Source organism: Trachemys scripta, chromosome 21 (genome assembly GCF_013100865.1).
Source record: "Trachemys scripta elegans isolate TJP31775 chromosome 21, CAS_Tse_1.0, whole genome shotgun sequence".
In the NCBI taxonomy this organism is placed as follows: Eukaryota; Metazoa; Chordata; order Testudines; family Emydidae; genus Trachemys; species Trachemys scripta.
The window spans coordinates 18174107-18199504 of NC_048318.1; the positions used below are offsets into that span (position 1 = coordinate 18174107).

At 44.5% G+C, this 25398-nt stretch overlaps 1 protein-coding gene across 2 annotated transcripts in view; it reads left to right on the forward strand.

The window, feature by feature from the left end:
* Positions 1-25398, forward strand: part of KMT2A (lysine methyltransferase 2A) — a 57512-nt gene extending 32114 nt beyond the window's left edge. The window contains exons 26-36 of one of the 2 annotated variants that reach the window (XM_034754752.1): positions 85-4402; positions 6832-6909; positions 7974-8038; positions 9019-9189; positions 9848-9922; positions 11328-11502; positions 11983-12090; positions 12618-12701; positions 13109-13238; positions 14438-17044; positions 22777-25398. In XM_034754752.1, coding sequence (XP_034610643.1) covers positions 85-4402; positions 6832-6909; positions 7974-8038; positions 9019-9189; positions 9848-9922; positions 11328-11502; positions 11983-12090; positions 12618-12701; positions 13109-13238; positions 14438-14713 — 5480 coding nt within the window. In that variant the 3' untranslated portion in view covers positions 14714-17044; positions 22777-25398. The remainder of the gene's footprint in view (positions 1-84; positions 4403-6831; positions 6910-7973; positions 8039-9018; positions 9190-9847; positions 9923-11327; positions 11503-11982; positions 12091-12617; positions 12702-13108; positions 13239-14437; positions 17045-22776) is intronic. The other variant, XM_034754753.1, reaches the window with a different exon arrangement.

Below are 25398 nucleotides of genomic sequence, written 5' to 3' on the forward strand. Positions count from 1 at the left end.
GTATAATCAAATGACATGTATGTGTTGGCTGTGTGATACCCATATTGTTTCACTGTATTTTTTTTCCCTGCTTTTCCTCTTCAGGAAGTCCTACACCAACGACCCATGAAATAGTAACAGTGGGAGATCCTTTATTATCCTCTGGACTTAGAAGCATTGGCTCTAGGAGACACAGTACCTCCTCTTTGTCACAACAGCAGTCAAAACTCCGAATGATTTTTCCCACGAGAGTTGGGAACACTTACTCCAGACACACTGTGCCTGGAGTATCTAGTATCGGATCCTCTTCAGAGCATGAATCAAGCTCAAAAAATATAGACAGCTTCAAAGGGTCAGTGAATTTAAATGCTCCAAGTGCTTTAGCTCAAAATAGCCCTAACTCTTCAAGCTCTTCAAGAACGGTAGCTACAAGTGGAAGTAAAACTTGTCATTTGGGTGGATCTCAGTCTTCAGAAATAAAACACTCTACCAGTTCAGAGTTGATGTCCAAAAGCACATCTTCAAAGGGAGAGAAGACAAAATTGTTGAGCTCAAAGGACTCAGATTCTTCAGCTCATAGCTTTGCTTCATCTGGGAATACTAAAATGTCCACCCAAGTGCTTAGTACATCAGGCATAGAATTAAACATTCATAAAAAGGGAACTTTTCAAGAACCTTCTTCTGCAACACTTTCTTCCAAAGATACAATGCCCTTTCCATCTTTCCATCAGAGAGGCCCAAGGAAAGATAGAGACCTACATATGGACCTCATACAACCAGAAAAAATCCCTTCTGTTGAAGACATAGATGCAAAGAACTTAAAGCCTGCTGGAATGAGTAGCAGGTCTTCTGCAGCAAGTGACCACGTGGTTTCTGCTTGCAGAGACAGACGACAGAAAGGAAAAAAGTTAACAAAAGACACTTACAAAGAAAAACATTCTGTAAAACCTTTTACAGACTCGAGTCAATTGACCACCTGTGATGAAGGAAGCTTAAAACCAGAATTCATAAATCAGGTTTTGGCAACTGAACAGATTAGTCAGAGGTTGTGTAGTAATGTTTCTGCTGAGAAAACTGGGGATAAGTCTCCACCTACACAAGGGGCATCTAAAGCTCCATTGGTGCAAGTTGAAGTAGCCTCAAAGGAAGCACAGGCTCCTAGAAAACGCACAGTTAAAGTAACCCTGACTCCTCTTAAGATGGAAAGTGAAAGCCAATCTAAAAATGCACAGAAAGAAAATGATGCCGAATCGCAGAGTAAGGGTGCAGAACCAACTGCTTTGACAGAGCTGTCTTCAACTTCTGAAAGCCAAGGAGATGGTTCTGTTGTCCAGGGAAGTCCAAGTGATACTCCTACCCAGGAATCTCAAAATAATTCTTATCCGAATCTGCCTGTTGAAGACAGAAACTTGATGCTTCAGGATGGAACTAAAGCTCAGGAAGATGGTTCCTACAAGCGGAGGTATCCCCGGCGAAGTGCTCGGGCAAGATCTAACATGTTCTTTGGATTAACTCCTTTGTATGGTGTGAGATCTTATGGAGAGGAAGACATTCCATTTTACAGCAACTCAACTGGGAAGAAGCGAGGAAAGAGGTCTGCAGAAGGACAAGTAGATGGTGCAGATGACTTAAGTACTTCGGATGAAGATGACTTGTACTACTACAATTTCACCAGGACAGTAGTTTCCTCAAGTGCAGAAGAGAGGCTTGGATCCCATAATTTATTCAAGGAGGAGGAGCAGTGCAATCTTCCAAAAATCTCCCAGTTAGATGGTGTGGATGATGGAACAGAAAGTGATACAAGTGTTACAACAACAACAAGAAAAGTAAATCAGGTAACCAAAAGAAGTGGCAAAGAAAATGGGACTGAAAACTTAAAGCTTGATCGAGCTGAAGAAGCTGGAGAGAAAGTACAGGTCACCAAGAGCTCCACTGGCCATAAGACTGATCCAAAGATTGATAATTGCCATGCTGTGAGCAGGGTTAAAACACAGGGTCAGGATTCCTTGGAAGCTCAGCTGAGTTCCTTGGACACAGGCCGTAGAGCTCATGCTAGCACACCCTCAGAGAAGAACTTATTGGATACTTTTAACACAGAACTGCTAAAATCAGACTCTGACAATAACAATAGCGATGACTGTGGAAACATTCTGCCTTCGGACATCATGGACTTTGTACTAAAGAATACACCATCGATGCAGGCTTTAGGAGAAAGCCCGGAGTCCTCTTCATCTGAACTTCTAACACTGGGGGAAGGGCTAGGTCTTGATAGTAATCGTGGCAAGGACATGGGTTTGTTTGAAGTGTTTTCTCAACAGCTGCCAACTGCTGAACCAGTGGATAGTAGCGTTTCTTCCTCTATATCAGCAGAGGAGCAGTTTGAGTTGCCTTTAGAACTTCCATCAGATCTCTCCGTTCTAACTACTCGTAGTCCTACTGTGCCCAGCCAAAACCGCAACAGGCTTGCTGTAATTTCAGAGTCTTCACTCTCATCTTCAGGAGAGAGGTCTATTCTGGCTTTACCTTCCACAGAATCTGGAGAGAAGAGAGTTACAGTCACAGAAAAATCTGCCTCCGGTGAAGGGGATGCAACTCTTTTAAGCCCAGGGGTAGACCCAAGCCCTGAAGGACATATGACTCCTGATCACTTCATCCAAGGTCACATAGATGCAGAGCACATAGCCAGCCCACCTTGCGCCTCAGTAGAGCAAGGACATGGCAGCAACCAGGATTTAACTAGGAACAGCGGTACTCCTGGACTCCAAGTGCCAGTATCGCCTACTGTTCCTCTTCAAAACCAAAAATACGTTCCGAACTCCACTGACAGTCCTGGTCCATCTCAGATTTCTAATGCTGCAGTACAGACAACCCCGCCCCACCTAAAACCAGCCACTGAAAAACTTCTGGTAGTCAATCAGAACATGCAGCCTCTGTATGTCCTCCAGACTCTTCCCAATGGTGTTACACAAAAAATACAACTGACTCCTTCTGGTAGTTCTGCACAGAGCGTAATGGAGACCAATACTTCAGTGCTAGGGCCCATGGGCAGTGCACTTACATTGACTACAGAATTAAATCCAAGCCTGCCATCATCTCAGTCTTTATTCCCCCCCACTAGCAAAGGACTGTTGCCTATGTCCCATCACCAGCATTTGCATACCTTTCCCACAGCTACTCAGAGTGGTTTCCCACCAAATATTGGCAGTCCTGCATCAGGTCTCCTTATTGGTGTACAGCCACCTCCTGATCCTCAACTTTTAGTGTCTGAAGCAAGCCAGAGGACAGACCTTGGCACTACAGTTACCACCCCAACATCTGGCCTTGGGAAGAAAAGGCCAATATCCCGACTGCAGTCACGAAAGAATAAAAAGCTAGCGCCGTCTGGAACCCCTTCTGCCATAGCTCCTTCAGATATGGTTTCCAACATGACTTTGATTAATTTTGCTCCCTCCCAACTTTCCAACAGCCCATTAGATTTGGGGACCCTTGGAAATTCGACATCCCATAGGACAGTTCCCAATATTATTAAAAGGTCTAAGTCTGGAGTCATGTATTTTGAGCAAGCGTCTTTGCTGCCCCAAGGTGTGGGAGCAGCCCCTGCTGCGGCAGTTGGCACTTCACCCAGCATTATTGGACCAGATGCCGGCCACCTCACGACAGGGCCGGTGTCGGGACTAGCATCAAATTCATCAGTGCTGAATGTAGTATCCATGCAGGCCACAGCAGCACCTAGCACTGGTGGGTCAGTACCTGGCCACGTTTTGGGACAGGGTTCTGTAACATTAACTAGCCCTGGATTGTTGGGAGACCTTGGCTCAATAAGCAATCTCTTGATCAAAGCCAGTCAGCAAAGTCTTGGTCTTCAGGAACAGCACATGACTTTGCCACCAGGTTCTGGGATGTTTTCACAACTGGGGACGTCACAAACTCCAGCTACAGCAGCAATGACAGCTGCATCAAGCATATGTGTATTGCCTTCAGCACAGACTATGGGCATGACAGTTGCTCAATCATCCACTGACCCAGAAGGTCCCTATCAGCTTCAGCATATGACACAACTTTTAGCCATCAAAAATGCTTCTTCCCAGCTGGACCTTGCCACCGCTTCAGCACCTCAGTTGTCAAGCTTTCCACAGCTAGTGGACATTCCTAACAACACAGGCCTTGAGCAAAGCAAGGTTTCCTCAACTGCAATGCATGCCAGTTCAGCTTCGCCTGGAGGCTCCCCGTCATCTGGCCAACAGTCTGCAAGTAGCTCAGTGCTCGGTCCCACAAAAATGAAGCCAAAAATTAAACGAATTCAACCGCCTTTAGACAAAGCGAATGGAAAGAAGCATAAAACTTCTCACATGTGGACCAGTCCCCCTGAAGTACACATTCCAGACAGAGGGGCCAATGCTGTATCCCAGGTCTCAGCTGCAGGGTAAGAGAAACATATGTTTGCTTTTGCGTATCCTTGAGGTTTTGTTACAGTGGTAAAAAATTGGCTCTTGTTGCACTGGTCCCCCACATCAAATTTCCTTTTTATCTTCTCATAGAGAATCCTTTAGTAGTAAATTCTAGAGTAACATTCACTGCCATCAATGGACATCTGAACAGGGAAAGCAGATTTCTGAAGACGTCAACAGACAATCTTTGCTTTCATTCATGGTTGACAGCCCTTACAGATTGTTGGTAACCATTTATTTGGGGGAGCAGAGTCGTTTGCAAACATGGTACCTCTAGCTGTGCTATAATTTAGTTGGTGGTTAGCGATCATGTTGATAGATGCTTTGGATCTATCAATACACACTTTTTATCTTAAAATCTGGCAGCATTTGGCCTGATTAGAACTTGGATTGGAACTCTGCAAGGAAAGCATGGTGGTTATAGGAAATGCTGGTGGTCTGAGGAAGTTGCACTCTTCCAAGTCATTACCAAGAGACTTCTCTGGTACGTTCCTAATGGAAGTACTTTGCTGCTCGTGATACCAGCTTTTTAGGTAGAACTTAAAACTGAGCCTCTGACCAGTTGTAGTCATTTGAAGATCCCAAGGTACTTTTTGCAAGTGGAGAGTTAGTCCTAACATCCTAGCCAAATTTCTAATTGGACTATTACAATCTGCCTTCCCAAATAACCCTGCTATTTCAAGTGGCAATGGGATTCCGCACACCCTTTCTGTTGTGTGCTGTTGCTGTGTGCTGGAAAACAAGTGTCCTGTTTCACTTTTGGAAATGTCTATATTTTAGTGGCTGGTGAAGTGGGATCCCTACATGTAGTTCGTAAATTGTTTTGAATTCATTCTGCCCTATATTTTGCCCCTTCGTTTCTCTTTTTTCTTGAACACCATGGTACGATTTTAAAATGTCACGGGAGTAGAATACTCAGTTAAATGTTGTTAATAGCATGTTAATGCTGCTGAGATTTAATTATATGGTTAATTGTGTGTAAATGCTTCTAGAACCTTGTCTAGATGTCTTTTTAGTTGTTTAATTATTTAAAGGGTTAAAGCTGTATGCCAGTTAATGTCAGTAATCACATTGCATTTTCATCATGCAACAGAGTTTTCTCTTTCCTTTGGAAAGAGGACTCACAAGTTATAGGGAATGTTTATAGAATTTAAGGCCTGAAGGGATAATTAGATAATTTAGTCAGATCTATATATATTACAGGCCGAAGAATTTCACCCTATTACTTCTGTTCTGAGCCCAATAGCTTGTGTTTGCTTTTCATGAAGATGTTTTAGTCAATCAGTCTGCATTTGAAGAGAGTTTACCACTTTCCTTGGTAGCTTGTTCCGATGGTTAAATGCCCCCACTTTTTAAATGTTTGTTTTCTAACTTGAATGTGTCTGGTTTTAACTTCCAGCCAATGGTTCTTGGTCTTCAGGAATAGCATGTGACTTTGCCACCAGGTTCTGGGATGTTTTCACAACTGCCAGTTAACATCAGTTTATAGAATTTAAACTATTTTAAAGAGCAGTTCAGTACTTGGTATATTCTCTCAGTGAAGTACTTATACACTGTAATCAAGTCAACTCTCAATCTTCTTAGGTCCTTTCCAGTCCTTCATATATATCATTCTTTGATTTGTTTTGATAAGCTAAACAGATTGAACTCAAGTGTCTCACTGTATGGCAATTTCTTTCCAGTCTTTGAATTGAAGTAGCATATGTCTTGGTGATTTTACTTGAAGTGCAAATCTGTAGGAAGAAGGGAGAATAAGGACTGTGGACTTGGGTGTTGAATATGACACTTAACATTTTTGTTCAGAAAGTCCTCCAAGTGTCCTCTCTGTGTGACATTGCCAACAGTCCATATGATAAGGGATTTGACCAAGGGCAACCCAGCAATCCACTGCAGTTCCTGGAGGGCAAGGGACCTGCCCAAAAGTACTAGGCAGGTCCCTTGACCTTTTAGTCTGCTTAGTTGGGTCATATGACTCAGTTCTACAGTTCCTTGATTTTTTTTAACTCAGTGCTGTAAGTCTGTTTTGAAAAGCAATTGATCCACAATCTTCTAGACATAATTGGACTTCTATTTGTAAATATTCTAGGCTATTTTTTTTTTTGCCAGCATACCATCCTTTATGGAGTGTCCCCGTGGCTCCATGCTTAAGATTATGCAAAAACATCCTTGTAAAGATCCTAGAGTACTCCATTCCTTTGAAGTGCGAGTTTTGGATCTGACCTAAAGCACTAGCAATTTGATCTACTTTCTGTCCTCTGGTTTCACAGTAGCATTTGTTCCTATTTTTGTAGTTTGCTGAAATGCTGAATCACTTATGGCAGTCCCACTAGAGCCATTAATTCTTGGTCGCAGTAAATTTTTGTTTGTACAGTCTTCTGAATTATCCCAAATCTTTCTGTTCCAGGACTCCCGCAGTGAAGGCAGACATTCAAGATACAAGTATAGATCAGCTACCACAAAAGCCATCTGGGCAGCCTGCAGGGTAAGTATTAAAACAAACCTTTCCCATCAGGTTTTGCAGATTTATATTCAGTACCTTATAAACAAAATAAAACTCTGTTCTTCCTTCCTTGTATTTGTTGTTGTAAATTAAAATACCCCGGTAGCTTTCAGCCTGGAATGTATGTCACTTGTTAGCCACAATATTAAATCCTTGTTTAATCTAGTAGAACAAGATTCATTGTAATAACATAATCCGAGTACATGCCACAGTGATAAATGTCACAGAAATGAATGTTAATGTATAAGAATGTTTTCATTTTCAGTTGAAACCAGCTGGTTTCAGAATACTTGATTCAGGAGTAAATGTGTGGAAATAGTTGCATACTGTTAAAAACGTGCGCCTTATTTCCAGTCTGAATTTGTCTGTCTTCAGCTTCCAGACATTGGCTCGTGTTACACCTTTCTCTCCTAGATTGAAGATCCCATTATTAAGTATTTATTCCCCAGGTGGATACTTATAGACTGTAATCAAGTCACTCCTTAACCTTGCCTTTGAGCTCCTTGAGTCTATCAGTATAAGACATTGTGAAGTTCTGGGGTGCAGTCAACTTTTGTCTAGTTAGGGCTGTGTGGTTCATGGTTAATGGATTACATACATTTCACCATGATATTATTGACCAGTGAGTTACTAGTTTTCCAATATAACTTTCAAGGCATATTTTGGACAAAGATGATGACGGTAATGTGTGGGGTGTGAATACAGAGGTGCTTTCGGTCACAGGCATGCAGTTTGGTTCACTGTTCTCTTGCACGGTCAGTTTCTCTCTTTCTGAAAGGACCCTTATAAACAGCTATTGGAGAGCTGAAAAACTCTTCTAAACATATTGGGAATAAGAGTATTATTTAAACTGTGCTCTATTAGAAATTAGAAATTTTATATTTAATCAATTTAAAAATATTCAAGTTGACATTGTCTCTGTGAAACACAAACAACCCTCCCAACTGGTTAGATGGCTCAGCTATAGAAAAAAACAGGAGTTGCCTTCTGTGGGGTGGTTTATTTCCAAGGATTATATTTCTTTTTTTTTTTTCCCTTTCCCCAAGGCAAATGGCAGTTCTTACAGAGCCACAGTCAGTGCAGAACACAGCAAATGAGCAAGAAAATACAGGTTTGTCACTTCTTCCAAAAATGCAGTTTCTTGGCAGTCTTTGGTGTTGAACTATATAGTCACTTTCATGTTTGACCGCTTTAAAGAACTCTTAGTAGCCACTGTATTGTTTTCTGCTAGTTTTGGAGGGAGTTATGTTCCAGACACAGTCATGTGAATTGCATGTGTGGTTGTGGTTGTAGTTGTAGAAACTTGCAACTTTGATTTTTATGTTCTCATGTTGCGGTGTAATCTGGCTTTCGCTTTCTAAATGGATGTAAAATCCATGCTCAGGACCTCAGTTCTTGATCAGGAAATGAGAGCTTCAGAACAGTTCCAGACTTTAGAATGCCCATATACAGAGAACAGAATTAAAACTGGTGGTAAAGCTGTTGTCCCATTAACTGCAGTTTTCTTTCTGTTCATCATCACCAGAAATTGATATTCCTGTAGTAGCTCCCCTAGAGTATGGTTCATGGAGAGACCTGTCTTTGTTTTCCCATTTTATAATTCCCATTGCCACTGGTGATGGCAGATGGTTCAGTAGGTAGTCCATTATTGTGGAACTTTAATAAGTCACTTAATCTCATTAGCAGAATTGTTCTGGCTGAGTCCACATGCCTGCATGTGGACATGGATTCTGCTGAAACTGTACAGCTGATTACTATCATGTATGCTGTTCTCCCACATGCAGAGTTAGATGTTAAATTACCTTACAGATTCTACAGGTTGTATTAACCTCTAAAGCAACCAGGAGTTGGTTTGCATGAAAAGGATCTCAAAACGAGGGAGTAACCCTGGCACACTGATAAGGGAGGCAGCTCTTACTAAGAATGATACTTAAGTTTTGGTGGCTTCTTAGAAATAATCATCTATTGTTCAGATCTGGGACAAATTCTTTTCACCATTAGGGATCTGTTTGTTTGGTGGGGGAGGGGGGGTGTACAATAAAGCTTCATTCTGACCAAGTGCATCTTCATGTTGGTCTCTCTGTCTTCTAGGATCCAAAGCTCCTGAGGAGGAGGAAGGCACTTTCAGCTCCCCACTTATGTTTTGGCTGCAGCAAGAACAAAAGAGGAAAGAAAGCCTTGGTGAGAAGAAGCCAAAGAAAGGACTAGTTTTCGAGATCTCAAGTGATGATGGTTTTCAGATCTGTGCAGAAAGTATTGAAGGTGAGGGCAATGATTTCTGATTGCAACTTTCTCTGAGCTTTGTTCCCAGAGGTTAAAAACAAAAGATGCTTTTTGAGAAATTGTGCTCTCTGTATCAAGCTTCTTCAGAATAGACTTGTCTTCTCTCAGACATAAAGCTTTGGAACAAAATCCTATGCCAGAGTGCCTGGTTTGTGTTAAATGTCTGCATTGGCCCACTTTGTCTTGAATCCATCGACCAACAATGTTGTTGGTATATAAAGGAGTGGTGGGACAAAGCAAATAATTAACACAGACCAGGCACTAGGCAATCTAACTTTTGTTTCAAATGTCATTGCTCAAGCTACTTATTTGCCTGTGCACCAATAAGTTTTTTTGGAGAGGGTGAAAACTGTATAACTACAGGAGAAGTAATGAGTTTATGGCCACTGATTCCATTTCTCTTTATATTTGCCACATGGCTTATTCACACTCTGCCACATGAGTGTTTTGCTAGATACTGATCGGTACTGTGTGCATACGGATGCACGCACAGCCTCTGGACTTGGCTGCGTTACTGCAGACCTCACTGAATGAGAAGACGATCCAGAGACGTACTGAGCAGCTGATCCAGTTACTCCTGATGTCTGATAGATGCAAAGCTTCTTTGATTGTTTTGTCTTCCATTTTCTAATCCCAGATGCCTGGAAATCACTGACTGATAAAGTTCAAGAAGCTCGTTCCAATGCCCGTCTGAAGCAGCTATCGTTTGCAGGTAATACCAAGCACTGAGGTTGTTTCCTCTTTGCCAGCAAGTGTATTTTAAGAGCAGATAAACCAGTGTCATGAGGAAATTGTCAAACAAGAGTAGAGTCTTCAGAAGAAAAACGGCAATTGCTTATAGGCAATTGCTTTTTTCTTTAAAGGAGAAACATTTTCGGCAGTAAATATTTTGATTGAAGCAGGGAAAAACTACTCAAGGTTTGCATAAATAAAAAGCTCCAATATTGTAGCAACAGTAACTTTTATATGAGACTGATTGGGTCAGTGACTTTCTCTCTTATTACCTGATGCATTACTTTGTGTCAGGGATTGTGTTTGATCCACTGAGCAAGCTACATTTGCTGTGAAATGTTGGGCTTTTATTGTACAAAGCTTAGACAGTTTTGCTACTTCTTCAAACAAGAAAATTATTCTACTTCTCTTAATGTCTGGTGGCTGGCCACCTGAGCCTATTTGACCTTTTTATTCTGTGTATTAGCTGCACAAATAGCACTAGTTTAGATGTGTCCTGGAGTTCTGCCATGAAGTTGTTTAACAACATGGTATGATCAGAAATCTCCTCGCTTCAGGTCAGACTGCCTACAATGGCATGTAGCCGATCTGCAATGCTAGCAGCAAATACCTCCAACGGCCAGTGATGGGACTCTAAAGTGGGAGGGCTATGAGTTACTCCAGAGAATTCTTTCCAGGTGTCTGGCTGGTGGGTCTTGCCCACATGATCCCCATATTTAGGGTCAGGAAGGAATTTTCCCCTGGGTCAGATTGGCAGAGATCCTGGGGGGGGGGTTTCGCCTTCCTCTGCAGCATGGAGCACTGGTCACTTGCAGGTTTAAACTAGTGTAAGTGTTGGATTTTCTGTAACTTGAAGTCTTTAAACCATGATTTGAGGGCTTCAGTAACTCAGCCAGAAGTTAGAGGTCTATTATAGGAGTGGGTGAGTGAGGATCTGTGGCCTACAGTGTGCAGGAGGTCAGACTAGAGATCATGATAGTCCCGTCTGACCTTAAAGTCTATGAAGCACTAATGTAACTGCATAGCATACAAGTGGAATGCCCAGAGTTACCCTATAAGCTCCAGTGTGGGTTTTTTATTAGTTAGGCATAGTTTATACATCTGTTATAGGAGTTAGCATTCTGACCAACTTAATCACTATGTAAAAGCCACTGTCCTAGATGATTGTAGTTCATCTGCTAGTTGCTGAACTGGGGATAGGTCTTGATGCAGAGACTGAAACAAAAGAATTTTTATTTTAAGTTCTCATTAGAAATCAAACAATGTAGCTAATGCAGGGCTCTGGCAGGAGCTTCCACTGGTTTCTAATGGGCTGGTTTATTTTCCAGGCTGCCTGTCTTCACTGACTCGTGATTTCTTACCATTTCCTTTTGTCCTTGTTCTAGGTGTGAATGGTTTGAGGATGCTGGGGATTATCCATGACGCTGTTGTGTTCCTGATTGAGCAGCTTTATGGAGCAAAGCATTGCCACAATTATAAATTTAGGTTCCACAAACCAGAGGAGACCAATGAACCCCCATTGAATCCCCATGGCTCTGCTAGGGCTGAAGTCCACCTCAGGTAAGTGTGAGCTTTCTGATGGGCGGGACTTGACCTGTCTACTAGCCAGCGTAAGAGACTTTCCCTTGCAAGTGAGGGGGAATAAACTGTAAACTTCTACAAAATTTAAGCTTTAAACTAAAAACAAGATTATAGGTTAATGGTATCTTCCAAATGTAAACTGATGGCCTGTATATTCCTGAGTCTGCATGCAGCTCTAGTACTTCTTCTGTTGCTCTTAGCTTTGCCAAGCAGTAGGAAATTGAAATTAATAAGACTGCCCACTTTACCACTTCCATTCACAATCCTAAAGATTGTTTATTTGATGTTGCTGCCTTACACAGCTTTGATCAGCACCTGAGGTGAGCATGAATCACTGAGAAGGAAATGAAAGTTAGGCCAGAGAAGTGATAGAGTAACCGACACACATAGCCCTTGCTGCAGCCAAGATATTGTTGAAAACTAACTTTGCCAGTAATACACATGTTCTTTGCCCTCCAGGAAGTCAGCATTTGATATGTTCAATTTCCTGGCTTCTAAACACCGACAGCCACCAGAATACAACCCCAATGATGAGGAAGAGGAGGAAGTGCAGCTGAAGTCTGCTCGGTATGCAACTGGATTTATGTCTCCAAAAGGGAAAAGGGGAGGGTACTAAGAAGAAAAGCCAAATATTTTGGTCTTGTCTATTGCACCTGGAGGTGTGGTGTTACAACTTTAAATGTACAAAACACTAGAAAATAGATTGTAGAGGACAATCCTGCATTAGCAGGGGAGCTGGCTACTGAACATGGCCAGCCCCTCTCTAATCTGTTTTCATGCTACTGCAGGATGTTCTGATCAGCATTCTGGGAGAATAAGGCAAAAAAGTTTACTTTACTTATATTAAATTTGCAAAAGAGGAGAGCTGGTTAGCAGTAAGGAGTTTGTCTGAGATCTGAGGTTGAATTAAGAACAGCTTTATAATATAATATTTATAGAAAAATACACTGTATTAAACTTGGTTGCTTTCTCAGTGGGCATTGGGCTGCAGTGTCACAGTGACTAAATGTTAGTATTTTTGAAACTATACCGACTAACGCTTGGCATGGGCTCTCGAATAAAGGTGATCACTTAGCAGTGTCTCTTTGTTCTAGGAGGGCAACTAGTATGGATCTGCCAATGCCCATGCGATTCCGACACTTGAAGAAGACCTCCAAGGAGGCAGTTGGTGTCTACAGGTATGGTTTTACTCTGGTGCTTTAACTCTGTCTAGGGCAGAAGGTGATTAAAAATTGAAAACCCTTTCTAAAGTCCGACTGGAACGTTGAAGGGAAAGAGTTCTCTCTCCCCCTTCGTCTCTTCCCTTTCTTTGTTTTCAGGTCAAATCTTTACAAAGCTGATCCTCAGAACAAACCACTTATTCCTGCCAGCTCACCTTGGTGATAGCTCAGGCGTTTATTTCTGGGGTGGGAAGGGAAGCTAAAAAGGTTTAGGTTACTTGCATATGATAAAAACCCAGTGAGGAGAGTCAAACCCTTCGTCCCGTTGATGAAGAGTTAGCCTGTGTGCTAAGGTTTTCTGATCTTCAGTTGATACAACGTGGTCCAGTTGCATTGGTTGATCTATTCTCTTACCTTGTTACTAGGTCTCCCATCCATGGCCGGGGCCTATTCTGCAAAAGGAACATTGATGCAGGTGAGATGGTGATTGAATATTCAGGCAATGTTATTCGCTCCATCCTCACTGACAAACGAGAGAAGTATTATGACAGCAAGGTGAGTTCTGTGGCTTTCATCAACGTTTGTAAAAGGCACAATTAAACCCATTCACAGCACTTTTCTCTGGTTGGCGAGCTGAAGGGGGCATTCCCAAGAGGAAACTGATAATTGTCTTTCACAGGGGTTATGGAACTGAAACCCTGTGTAACTATGGAAAAAATATATGCCCTAATGTGTGGAGTCCTTTAAAATAGGAGTACTATGTAAGTGCTAATAATCTTCAGTGTACTGTACAAACAGCTGATCCTCACAACCCTCTGTGGGATAAGGAGTATAGATGGGGAAATGAAGGCAGAGGAGCTAAGCTGTTTGCCCCAGTTCAGAGAGGGGATTGGTGTCATAGCCAAGATTAGAACGGAAGAGTTTCTGGCTGCCATTCCTGTGCTCAAACCACTAGATAATTCGTCTGACAACATAAAATGTAGAGGCCAAACAAATTTTACATTCTGATGTGTGTTTGCTTTGGAGAAGGCCTGAATTAAATGCCCATTGTTGGCAACTTCTCCTATACATATCAGCAATTTCTTCTTGAAGACTCTTTTCTGTTTGTGTTGACGTAGACATTTGCAGAATAATGTTGAACTGAAAATAATTATGAAAAAGAGAGAAGTTTCACATTGTGACATCCCAAGTGCTTTCGGACAGAGCCAAAACATGTTTGTGGTGACTTTAAAACTAGTGACTTCCAGTAGCAATGCAGTGTTATGACCTCCAGCAGCAGTTTGTAGAGAATGGGCCCCGAGCCTGGCCAGACTGGGTCTGTGGGGATTGCAAGGGGCATAGATATGTCTGTGTGGGTGCAAGGATGGGTTAAAGGGAGTCAAGTAAATGTATCGTGCAATAGGCGTGAAAATTGCACCTGAACTCTGTAGTTTGGGGTTCTAGACTTCCCAGTTTTTCCAGCACTGACTGGAGCTCTAGCATCACTTCCTTTGCTTCCTCCAAGGGCTTAGGAAATATTTGAGCCCTGCATCAGCACTGTGGATTCAAAAGGTATGAGGATAAAATGGCTCAAGCAAGTACCTTATAACTGAAGAGTGGCTGCAGGATTCTAAGGAGATCATGGTTCCACACCAACTACATTTTGATTTCTCTTGTTTAGTTATGGTAATAAACAATCTCCTGAAACTCCAGGCAGGGGAGAGGGACTCTTGGCTTCCCTGAACTCTAAATGCCTTTCTTTCCTCCATGCCCAGGGGATTGGCTGCTACATGTTCCGCATTGATGACTCCGAAGTGGTAGATGCCACTATGCACGGAAATGCAGCCCGCTTCATCAACCACTCATGTGAGCCCAACTGTTACTCCCGTGTAATCAACATTGATGGCCAGAAACACATTGTCATCTTCGCCATGCGCAAAATCTACCGCGGGGAGGAACTCACGTATGACTACAAATTCCCCATTGAAGACGCCAGCAACAAACTGCCTTGTAACTGTGGCGCCAAGAAGTGCAGGAAATTCTTAAACTAAAACTTTCATGAGCTGTGAGTGAGCCCCGAAGGGCCTGGGGCGAACCAAAGTTACAATGCATTTCCTTCCCGCCTTTTGGGGGGAGAGGGGAGGACAGAGACGGAAATGAAGATTGACGGGGGCTCAGGGACGTAAGTGATGGCTGCGCTTCTCCGCCAGAGTCCACATCTTCATGTCTCACATGCGCACACTTATCCTTTGTGAAAGACACGGATGATCAGAGAAGATCCTCAATATGATTGTTATACTTTTTCCACTCCCCCCCCCCCCCTTTCCTCCTTGTCCCCGTCCCCCCCCCTCCTCCTGTATTTGTCATTGTGGGATAGTGAGCGGGAGAGGGGGAAGGGTGGATGGATGAGGCAAAACAGACCAAAACCCATATGTGGGTAGAGGCCTCAGATTTTGTCCTTTGTTGTTTCTGGTTTGTCAGGACTCTGTGACCAGCTTTGCCAGGAACGGCAATGTGGGGTTTGCAGTTTCCGTCGCTTGCTGTGTCATAATTTAAAAAAGCACAGTACTTGACTGAGCTTTTCCTCAGGAGAGAGACTGTATCCCATCAACCAGCTCCATGAAGGATGTTCTGAGTGTCTGGTTCCTTCCACCATGCATTTCCAAAACACTATTTGTGAGCAGGCTGGGTCTTATCAGACTTCTTAGAGCAGCCATAGGTGGCCCCAGTGCATTTCTCTTGGTTGGTCTGTCCTTTATTGGGGCCTGGGAAGAGTAAATAAGACTAGGGTAACCTACAGCAGCCTGTAAGTGAACTGAAAAGGGTTTCAGTAGCATTTTCCTCTGAAATTCCTGTTTTTGTATGAGAGAGTTCCTAGCTATTTTAGTAAAGGAAGGGGCTGTGTTGGGTTTATGCCAACTGATTACAGTGATTCACTCTTCAGGATTTACAACCCAAAGTGGAAATCCTTGTCAGCAAAGGCCTTGTTTCAGTAATTAAGTCCTTTGTAGAGTAGGAACAACTCTTCTCCCATGTTTCTGCCGTCAGAAATCGGCACTCTTCTTTGGTCTAGGGAGAGATCTGCTTCCTACCTCTGACCTGCCCAAGCAATGGAGATCCATGAGCTGAGAAGCAGGACCTGCAACTGTCCGAAATGGAGAGCAGCTCTGATAGCCAGCCTGTGCTCCCAGACAGAAACCAGCAAAGGCGGTTTGCAGAGATTGCAGCTGGAGAAGCTCTGCTCACGTGGTTTAAATAATGTAGTAGGATAAATGAATCAGACAAATGAGTGATTTCTCTAAGCACATCCCTCTCTCTAGATCCATTTCTAGGTTACGGTTACGTCAATCTTCCTTGTAAGACATAGGAATAGGCACCAAAAGGGGGTTTTAAAAGCTCAGTAGACATGCAAGGCCAAACACTAACAGTCTGAGCATACTCCTTGTAGCATTTAAAAATGTGTTTAGGAAACCAGTTTGCAACTGCCACAATTAAACCCACCTGAGTGAAATAGTAAATCCATTTAAAAAGCAAAACAGAATGACACTAGTCCTGGTTCAAGCGGGATAACTTTCCCCCCTTTTGGATCCAAAAGAGGAAAAAGAAAAAAAAAAAAAAAAAAAAAAAGCCCCAACCCTGTTAAATTAAGTGATTGGATTTTACTCTGTTCTGTTTACAGTGTAGTATTTAAGGTTTTATAAATGTAAATATATTTTGTATATTTTTCTATGAGAAGCACTTCATAGGGAAAAGCACTTATGACAAGGCTATTTTTAAACAGTGGTATTATCCTAATTTAAGATAATCTGTTTTTAATAATTTTTTTATTTTCATAGGATGGTTATAGGAAATATCTGGCTGGACATAGTCTGATCCTTCCTCCTGAGAGGGGGATACTTTTATTTTTATTTTACTTTTAATCTTGTTCTGCCTTGTTGACTTAAGTAACTGTTTCCTGGAAGCTTTGACTGAACCTTAATTATATTGATTTGTCAAGGGAGAGGGCATGGGGAACAATCACCCAACTCAGGAGGAGTTTGACTCAGTGGAACTTTATTTGAACATCTGTGTTAACATTTTTTGGTACAGTTTTCCTACCGCTGGGCAGAAAGAGGCATGATTCTGCCTTGACACATGCCACTGTTCTGTTTATAGAAAGGTGAAGGAGAGGGGGTAATAATCGCTATCTTTACTTTTTTCCATTAGTTTGTTCAGAGCTCAGAATTAGGAATATGGCAGGAAATACGAATTTTTCCACCTTGCTCTTCCTATTTGAATCTTGCAGAGCAGACATGTCCTCCTCAGTAATTCACTGATCCTGCCAGGATACTTACTGAGCGTGAGTGGTCCCTGCATCTCTGGAGAGATCACATTAACTTAGGGTATGTCTACACTACGAAATTAGTTCGAATTTATAGAAGCCGGTTTTATTGAAATCGGTTGTATACAGCCGATTGTGTATGTCCACACAATAAAATGCTCTAGGTGCTCTAGTCGGCAGACCGCGTCCACAGTACGAGGCTAGCGTCGACTTCCGGAGCATTGCACTATGGGTAGCTATCCCACAGCTATCCCATAGTTCCCGCAGTCTCTGCCGCCCCTTGGAATTCTGGGTTGAGATCCCAATGCCCGGATGATGCAAAACAGTGTCGCGGGCGGTTCTGGGTACATGTCGTCAGGCCCCTCCCTCCCCCGTCACAGCAACGGCAGACAATAGATTCGCGCCTTTTTATCTGGGTTACCTGGGTTACCTGTGCAGACAACATGGAGCCCGCTCAGCACAGCTGAGCTCACCATCACCATATGTCCTCTGGGTGCCGGCAGACGTGGGACTGCATTGCTACACAGCAGCAGCTGCTAACTGCCTTTTGGCGGTAGACGGTGCAGTAGACTGGTAGCCTTCATCGGCGATCTGGGTGCTGGCAGCCGTGGGGCTTGCCTTTTGGCAGTAAATGGTGTATTATGACTGTTAGCCGGCCTATTACAAGTCGGGTCATCGCACGTTAGCAGAGTCTTCCCTGAGCAGCAGCTCGTGCAATAGGCCTGAAGACCATCGTCATACACCGCCCAGTATTTGCTGCCAAGCACCCAGAAAGATGCCGAGGGCTATCAGTCACGCTGCACCGTCGTCTTAAGATGTAAAAAATAGATTTTCTCTGTATTCATTTGCTTCCCCCTCCCTCCGTCAACAGGGTTTTCAGTTTAATCTTTGGGGGGGACCAGTCTGTGACAGTTGTTTGTGTCTCTCCCTGATGCACAGCCACCGTTCTTTATTTTAATTCCCTGTGCCTGTACGCCATGTCGTCACTCGGCCCCCCTCCCTCCTTCCCCTAGGCCGTCAGATACTACGTTTGCGCCACAGCTCGAGCCGAGAAGCGGTTCGCGCCTTTTCTTTGAATTCTGGGTTGAGATCCCAATGCCCGGATGATGCAAAACAGTGTCGCGGGCGGTTCTGGGTACATGTCGTCAGGCCCCTCCCCCCTCGTCACAGCAACGGCAGACAATAGATTCGCGCCTTTTTACCTGGGTTACCTGTGCAGACAACATACCACGGCAAGCATGGAGCCCGCTCAGCTCAGCTGAGCTCACCGTCACCATATGTCCTCTGGGTGCCGGCAGACGTGGGACTGCATTGCTACACAGCAGCAGCTGCTAACTGCCTTTTGGCGGTAGACGGTGTAGCATGAGTGATAGCCGTGGGGCTGGCAGCCGTAGTGCTGCATTGCACCAGCCCCTTGCAGGCGATGGTATATTATGACTGGTACCCGTCGTCGTCGTACTGGTATGGCTGTCAATCATGGCCACCTGGGCAGACATGCTACTGTTTCGATGATGACGGTTACCAGTCATAATATACTATTTTCTGCCAATTGCCCAATATTGTCTGCTAAGCACCCAGAAGAGGCCGAGGGCGATGCTGGGTGCTGGCGGACGTGGGGCTGGCAGACGTGGGGCTGCATTGCTACACAGCAGCAGCCCCTTGCCTTTTGGCAGATGATGGTATATTATGATTGGTACCCATCGTCATCATACTGGTATGGCTGTCACTCATGCTGCAGCGTCGGCTGCCACCTTAAGATGTAAAAAATAGATTTGTTCTGTGTTCATTTGCTTCCCCTTCCTCCGTGAAATCAACGGCCTGCTAAGCCCAGGGTTTCCAGTTTAATCTTTGGGGGGACCATTCTGTGTGACAGTTGTTTGTGTTTCTCCCTGTTCCTGTACGCCATGTCGTCACTCGGCCCTCCCTCCCTCCCGCCCTCCTTCTCCTGGTCCATCAGATACTACTTTCGCGCCTTTTTTCTGACCAGGCGCCATAGCTAGCACTGGGATCATGGAGCCCGCTCAGATCACCGCGGCAATTATGAGCACTATGAACACCACGCGCATTGTCCTGGAGTACATGCAGAGCCAGAACACGCCAAGGCGAAACCCGGACCAGGCGAGGAGGCGATTGCAGCGCGGCGACGAGAGTGATGAGGAAATTGACATGGCCATAGACCTCTCACAAGGCACAGGCCCCAGCAATGTGGAAATCATGGTGTTACTGGGGCAGGTTGATACCGTGGAACGCCGATTCTGGGCCCGGGAAACAAGCACAGACTGGTGGGACCGCATCGTGCTGCAGGTATGGGACGATTCCCAGTGGCTGCGAAACTTTCGCATGCGTAAGGGCACTTTCATGGAACTTTGTGACTTGCTTTCCCCTGCCCTGAAACGCCAGGATACCAAGATGAGAGCAGCCCTCACAGTTGAGAAGCGAGTGGCAATAGCCCTGTGGAAGCTTGCAACGCCAGACAGCTACCGGTCAGTCGGGAATCAATTTGGAGTGGGCAAATCTACTGTGGGGGCTGCTGTGATCCAATTTGCCAGGGCAATGAAAGACCTGGTGATAGCAAGGGTAGTGACTCTGGGCAACGTGCAGTCAATAGTGGATGGTTTTGCTGAAATGGGATTCCCAAACTGTGGCGGGGCCATAGACGGAACCCATATCCCTATCTTGTCACCGGAGCACCAAGCCACCGACTACATAAACCGCAAGGGGTACTTTTCAATGCTGCTGCAAGCCCTGGTGGATCACAAGGGACGTTTCACCAACATCAACGTGGGATGGCCGGGAAAGGTACATGATGCTCGCGTCTTCAGGAACTCTGCTCTGTTTCGAAAGCTGGAGGAAGGGACTTTCTTCCCGGACCAGAAAGTGACCATTGGGGATGTTGAAATGCCTATCGTGATCCTTGGGGACCCAGCCTACCCCTTAATGCCATGGCTCATGAAGCCATACACAGGCAGCCTGGACAGGAGTCAGGACCTGTTCAACTACAGGCTGAGCAAGTGCCGAATGGTGGTGGAATGTGCATTTGGACGTTTAAAAGCGCGCTGGCGCAGCTTACTGACTCGCTCAGACCTCAGCGAAAAGAATATCCCCATTGTTATTGCTGCTTGCTGTGCGCTCCACAATATCTGTGAGAGTAAGGGGGAGACATTTATGGCGGGGTGGGAGGTTGAGGCAACTCGCCTGGCCGCTGATTACGCGCAGCCAGACACCAGGGCGGTTAGAGGAGCACAGCAGGGCGCGGTGCGCATCAGAGAAGCTTTGAAAACGAGTTTTGTGACTGGCCAGGCTACTGTGTGAAACTTCTGTTTGTTTCTCCTTGATGAACCCTCCAACCCCCCCCCCGACCCGGTTCACTCTACTTCCCTGTAAACCAACCACCCCACCCCACCCTTCCCTCCCCTCCCGCTTGCAGAGGCAATAAAGTCATTGTTTTTTCACATTCATGCATTCTTTATTAGTTCCTTACAGAGGTAGGGGGATAATTGCCAAGGTAGCAGGGATGGGTGGGGGAGGAGGGATGGAAAAGGACACACTGCATTTTAAAACTTTAACTCTTATTGAAGCCCAGCCTTCTGATGCTTGGGCGATCATCTGGGGTGGAGTGACTGGGTGGACGGAGGCCCCCCCACCGTGTTCTTGGGCGTCTGGGTGACGAGGCTATGGAACTTGGGGAGGAGGGCTGTTGGTTACACAGGGGCTGTAGCGGCGGTCTCTGCTCCTGCTGCCTTTCCTGCAACTCAACCATACGCTCGAGCATATCACTTTGATGCTCCAGCAGACGGAGCATTGCCTCTTGCCGTCTGTCTGCAAGCTGACGCCACCTATCGTCTTCAGCCCGCCACCTCTCCTCTCGTTCATGTTGGACTTTTCTCATCTCCGACATTGACTGCCTCCACGCATTCTGCTGTGCTCTATCAGCGTGGGAGGACATCTGCAGCTCCGTGAACATCTTGTCCCTCGTCTTACGTTTTCTCTTTCTAATGTTCACGAGCCTCTGCGAAGGAGAAACATTTGCAGCTGGTGGAGGAGAAGGGAGAGGTGGTTAAAAAAGACACATTTTAGGGAACAATGGGTACACTCTTTCATTACAAGGTCGCATATTTCGGCTTGCAGGCAGCCATCGTAGGCCACAGTGTTTTGGCTTATTTAACCTTCTTAACATGCGGGAAAGGTTGCAAACAGCAGCGCATTTCCCATCTCAAGGATGAATTGGGTTGTCCATTTAAAATGGGGTTTCAATGTAAAAGGAGGGGGCTGCAGTTTCCCGGTTAACATGCGGCACAAACACAAGAAAACCACCCCCCCACACACACACACACACACGATTCTCTGGGATGATCACTTCACCCCTCCCCTCCACCGCATGGTTAACAGCGGGGAACATTTCTGTTCAGAAGAGCAGGAACGGGCGCCTCTGAATGTCCCCTTAATAAAATCACCCCATTTCAACCAGGTGACCGTGAATGATATCACTCTCCTGAGGATAACAAAGAGAGACAAGGAATGGATATTGTCTGCATGCCAGCAAACACCGGGACCATACGCTGCCATGCTTTGTTATGCAATGATTCCAGACTACGTGCTACTGGCCTGGCGTGGTAAAGTGTCCTACCATGGCGGACGGGATAAGGCAGCCCTCCCCAGAAACCTTTTGCAAAGGCTTTGGGAGTACATAAAGGAGAGCTTTCTGGAGATGTCCCTGGAGGATTTCCGCTCCATCCCCATACACGTTAACAGACTTTTCCAGTAGATGTACTGGCCGCGATTGCCAGGGCAAATTAATCATTAAACACGCTTGCTTTTAAACCATGTGTAATGTTTACAAATATTTACAAAGGTACACTCACCAGAGGTCTCCTGTGTGCCCTGAGGGTCTTGGGTGAGTTCGGAGGTTACTGGTTCCAGGTCCAGGGTAACAAACAGATCCTGGCTGTTGGGGAAACCGGTTTCTCCGCTTCCTTGCTGCTGTGAGCTACCTACAGTACCTCCATCGTCATCTTCCTCGTTCCCCGAACCGTCTTCCCTGTGTGTTTCTCCAGTGAGAGAGTCATAGCACACGGTTGGGGTAGTGGTGGCTGCACCCCCTAGGATCGCATGCAGCTCCGCGTAGTAGCGGCAAGTTTGCGGCTCTGCCCCGGACCTTCCGTTTGCTTCTCTGGCTTTGTGGTAGGCTTGCCTTAGCTCCTTAATTTTCACGCGGCACTGCTGTGTGTCCCTGTTATGGCCTCGGTCCTTCATGGCCTTGGAGATCTTTTCTAATACTTTTCCATTTCTTTTACTGCTACGGAGTTCAGCTATCACTGCTTCATCTCCCCATATGGCGAGCAGATCTCGTACCTCCCGTTCGGTCCATGCTGGAGCTCTTTTGCGATCCTGGGAGGACTCCATGACGGTTACCTGTGCTGATGAGCTCTGCGTGGTCACCTGTGCTCTCCACGCTGGGCAAACAGGAAATGAAATTCAAACCTTCGCGGGTCTTTTCCTGTCTACCTGGTCAGTGCATCTGAGTTGAGAGCGCTGTCCAGAGCGGTCACAATGAAGCACTGTGGGATAGCTCCCGGAGGCCAATAACATCGAATTCCGTCCACACTACCCCAATTCCGACCCGCAAAGGCCGGTTTTATCGCTAATCCCCTCGTCGGAGGTGGTGTAAAGAAACCGGTATAAAGGGCCCTTTAAGTCGAAAGAAAGGGCCTCGTTGTGTGGACGTGTCCAGGCTTAATTCGGTTTAACGCTGCTAAAGTCGACCTAAACCCGTAGTGTAGACCAGGCCTTAAGCCCAGGACTGTGATTGGTAGCAGGGAAAGCCAACTTCCCATCACTCACTACTGTGTTTCTAAAGCAGCTTCACTGGATAAAGAGACAGAGTGGGTTTTCATTCTCGGAAAATTCTCAACTCTTCAGCCAGAGAAACTTGGTCCTGTGGAAATTGAGCAAAGCAATAGAACCACAGCCCTGCCTTTGTTCACCATCATTGTTAGGAACAGGTGTGGGATTTGCACCCACCAATGCACTTCTCAGCCCTGAGTGCCTCTCACTTGGAAACATATGAATTTTTCCTTTGAACAGTAAAATGATAATGTACTCCTCTCTCATCTGTCCCTGTGGACAGGCCATCTACAATTTGCTGAATTAGCAAATTGAAAGGCTGCTATGAAACAGTGTCAGCAGCCACCTATGGAAATTGGACAGCATTGACTAATAACTCCTAGCGCTCACATTCTAGCACTATGTATCTGTGCCATTCAACCCCAGAGACCTCTTCCTCTGACCTGAGAATGAAATGCAGCACTCAGAAGGGTCAGGAATTGCTGTTTCCTTTTTTTATTGCACTGTGTGATTATTATTTTGTAAAACTTTTTTTAAAGGAAAAATCAAAGTCAAAGCTGCACGTGTTACTGAAATGATTTGATGCACTGACAGTTTGGGAATGCACACACACTGAGAGGCCAGAAAGCATGTCTGGGGCAATCTCAGCTCAGCGTCCCTAGACGCAGCTCTTCGCAGCAGTGCTGGGGGACAGTTCCAGTGCTGGACACACCGGTGAATTTTAACTTCAGAATGGTCTAGTTCAATCATTTTCCCCCTTCTCCCTCCTGCTGATATCCCTTAATCTGGCAGAGAATTAGCCTCTGCAGCTGACAACAATCCCATTCTTGTCTCTTGCCAAAAATCTGTGTAGCTATCAGCTATTTGATAAGCAAAATTGAGTCCTCACCAGAAATCCACACTAAGAGCAAGCTCTGATCAGGAAACACTGCTCCCACAAACCCCCTTAGGAAAAAAAAATCAAGAAGAGGGGGAAAAAATAAGTAAAGGAGAAAACAGAAGAGAGATACCACCTGAGTCCCTCTGAGAACCAGGCACTAGAAATTTCCTCTACCGTGAGGACTGAGAGCGCAAATGGATCAGGCTAGAATTTGGTAGAAGGTCCAGCTCACTGAATGCTTTGCTGCTATACCTGTTGTGGCTGCCTTAACCAGCAGCCACTGTGGCCAGTGAAACTGTCTGTAAACCAGAGAAGCTGAATTGTGCTGACTTACAGGCTGGGCCAGGGGTCCCCTTGGCTCCCCACTTCCATTGTTCTCACCAGTCTATCTCCAGCACAGAGGTTTTCAGTCACTTACAGTTTTAAACAAATAAAAGGAAGGTGGGGAGAAGCCTTGGCAGCTAGTATTTAAGTTTTCAATGATTCATCTGTAAGACACAGGCCTATGTGCCCTTTAACCCTGTCCTGCCCAGGCTAATAGTGAGCACAATGCAGCTTCCTCGTATATGAATGTATATTTTATAAGGACTGACATAGATCATGATATCTGAAAATACTAAAAGTCAAACCTTAAGGCATTTATTTTTATTTGTACAAACCAATTTTTTTAAAGGAAAAGCGGGTCATTGCAAAGGGCTGGGTATAATCTTTTTATTTCATTTTCTTTCATTTCCAAGCAATACCAGGTTCTTCAGCAAGATGGTCTTTGTGCAGAATCATGCCATTCAAACCCATACTACTGGTCCATACTCAACACATTTGCGAGTTTTTTTTTATAACTATAAATATGATATATATAGGAACGAATATAGTAATGCACCGTGTAATGAAGCCTAGTTCAGTATCGGTCCATGGCTTTTAATTCTCTTAACACTATAGATAAGGATTGTGTTACAGTTGCTAACAAAGGCAGGAAAAATAATCAAGCTGTGTACTTCTGGGTTAACAAATGTAAACTGAAGGGGGCTTGCTTGGCACTAGTGCAGGACACCTCAGCCTGAAGAGTGACAGCATTCGCATTCAGGAGCTTGCTGCAGAAATGAAATACTTAGCCCGTAGTTTCCCTGCTTGAGGATTTTTCTGACCTTCAATGTTACCAGTCAGTACTTGTACAACTTGTTTTTTTGTTTTTTGGAATTTTTTTTTTTTTTTGGTTATGAATGTTGGGGTACCACCTGCATATAGGGAAAAATGTGTTCTGTGCTTTCCTGGTATCTTTTTAACAAGGTACTGTAGCTTTGTCTATCAACCAAGAACTATACTTGTGGTGTTTCTTTTATTAAACTTAACAGTCTCTTTGGTAAATACAGATAGGTGAATAATTGTTCAAAAAAAAAAAAAAAGCTCTAGAATGGCAAGGTTATGTTCTAGAAATAATACATTTCTCGACAACTTATCATGTATAACAGATCTTTTTATTTCTTTTTTTCTTGTGTTCTTCCAAGCTTCTGGTTTTAAAAAAAAAAAGGAAAAAAAAAAAGAAAAAAGGAAATGTCTAAAGTACATCAGTGTTAACTCCCTGTCACAGGGACGAAGGAAATACTTTAATAGTTAAAAAACAATGCTGAAAGCTCTGCGAAAGACTGAATGTAAAAATAAAAGTGTATATAGTTGTAAAAAAACAAAAAGGA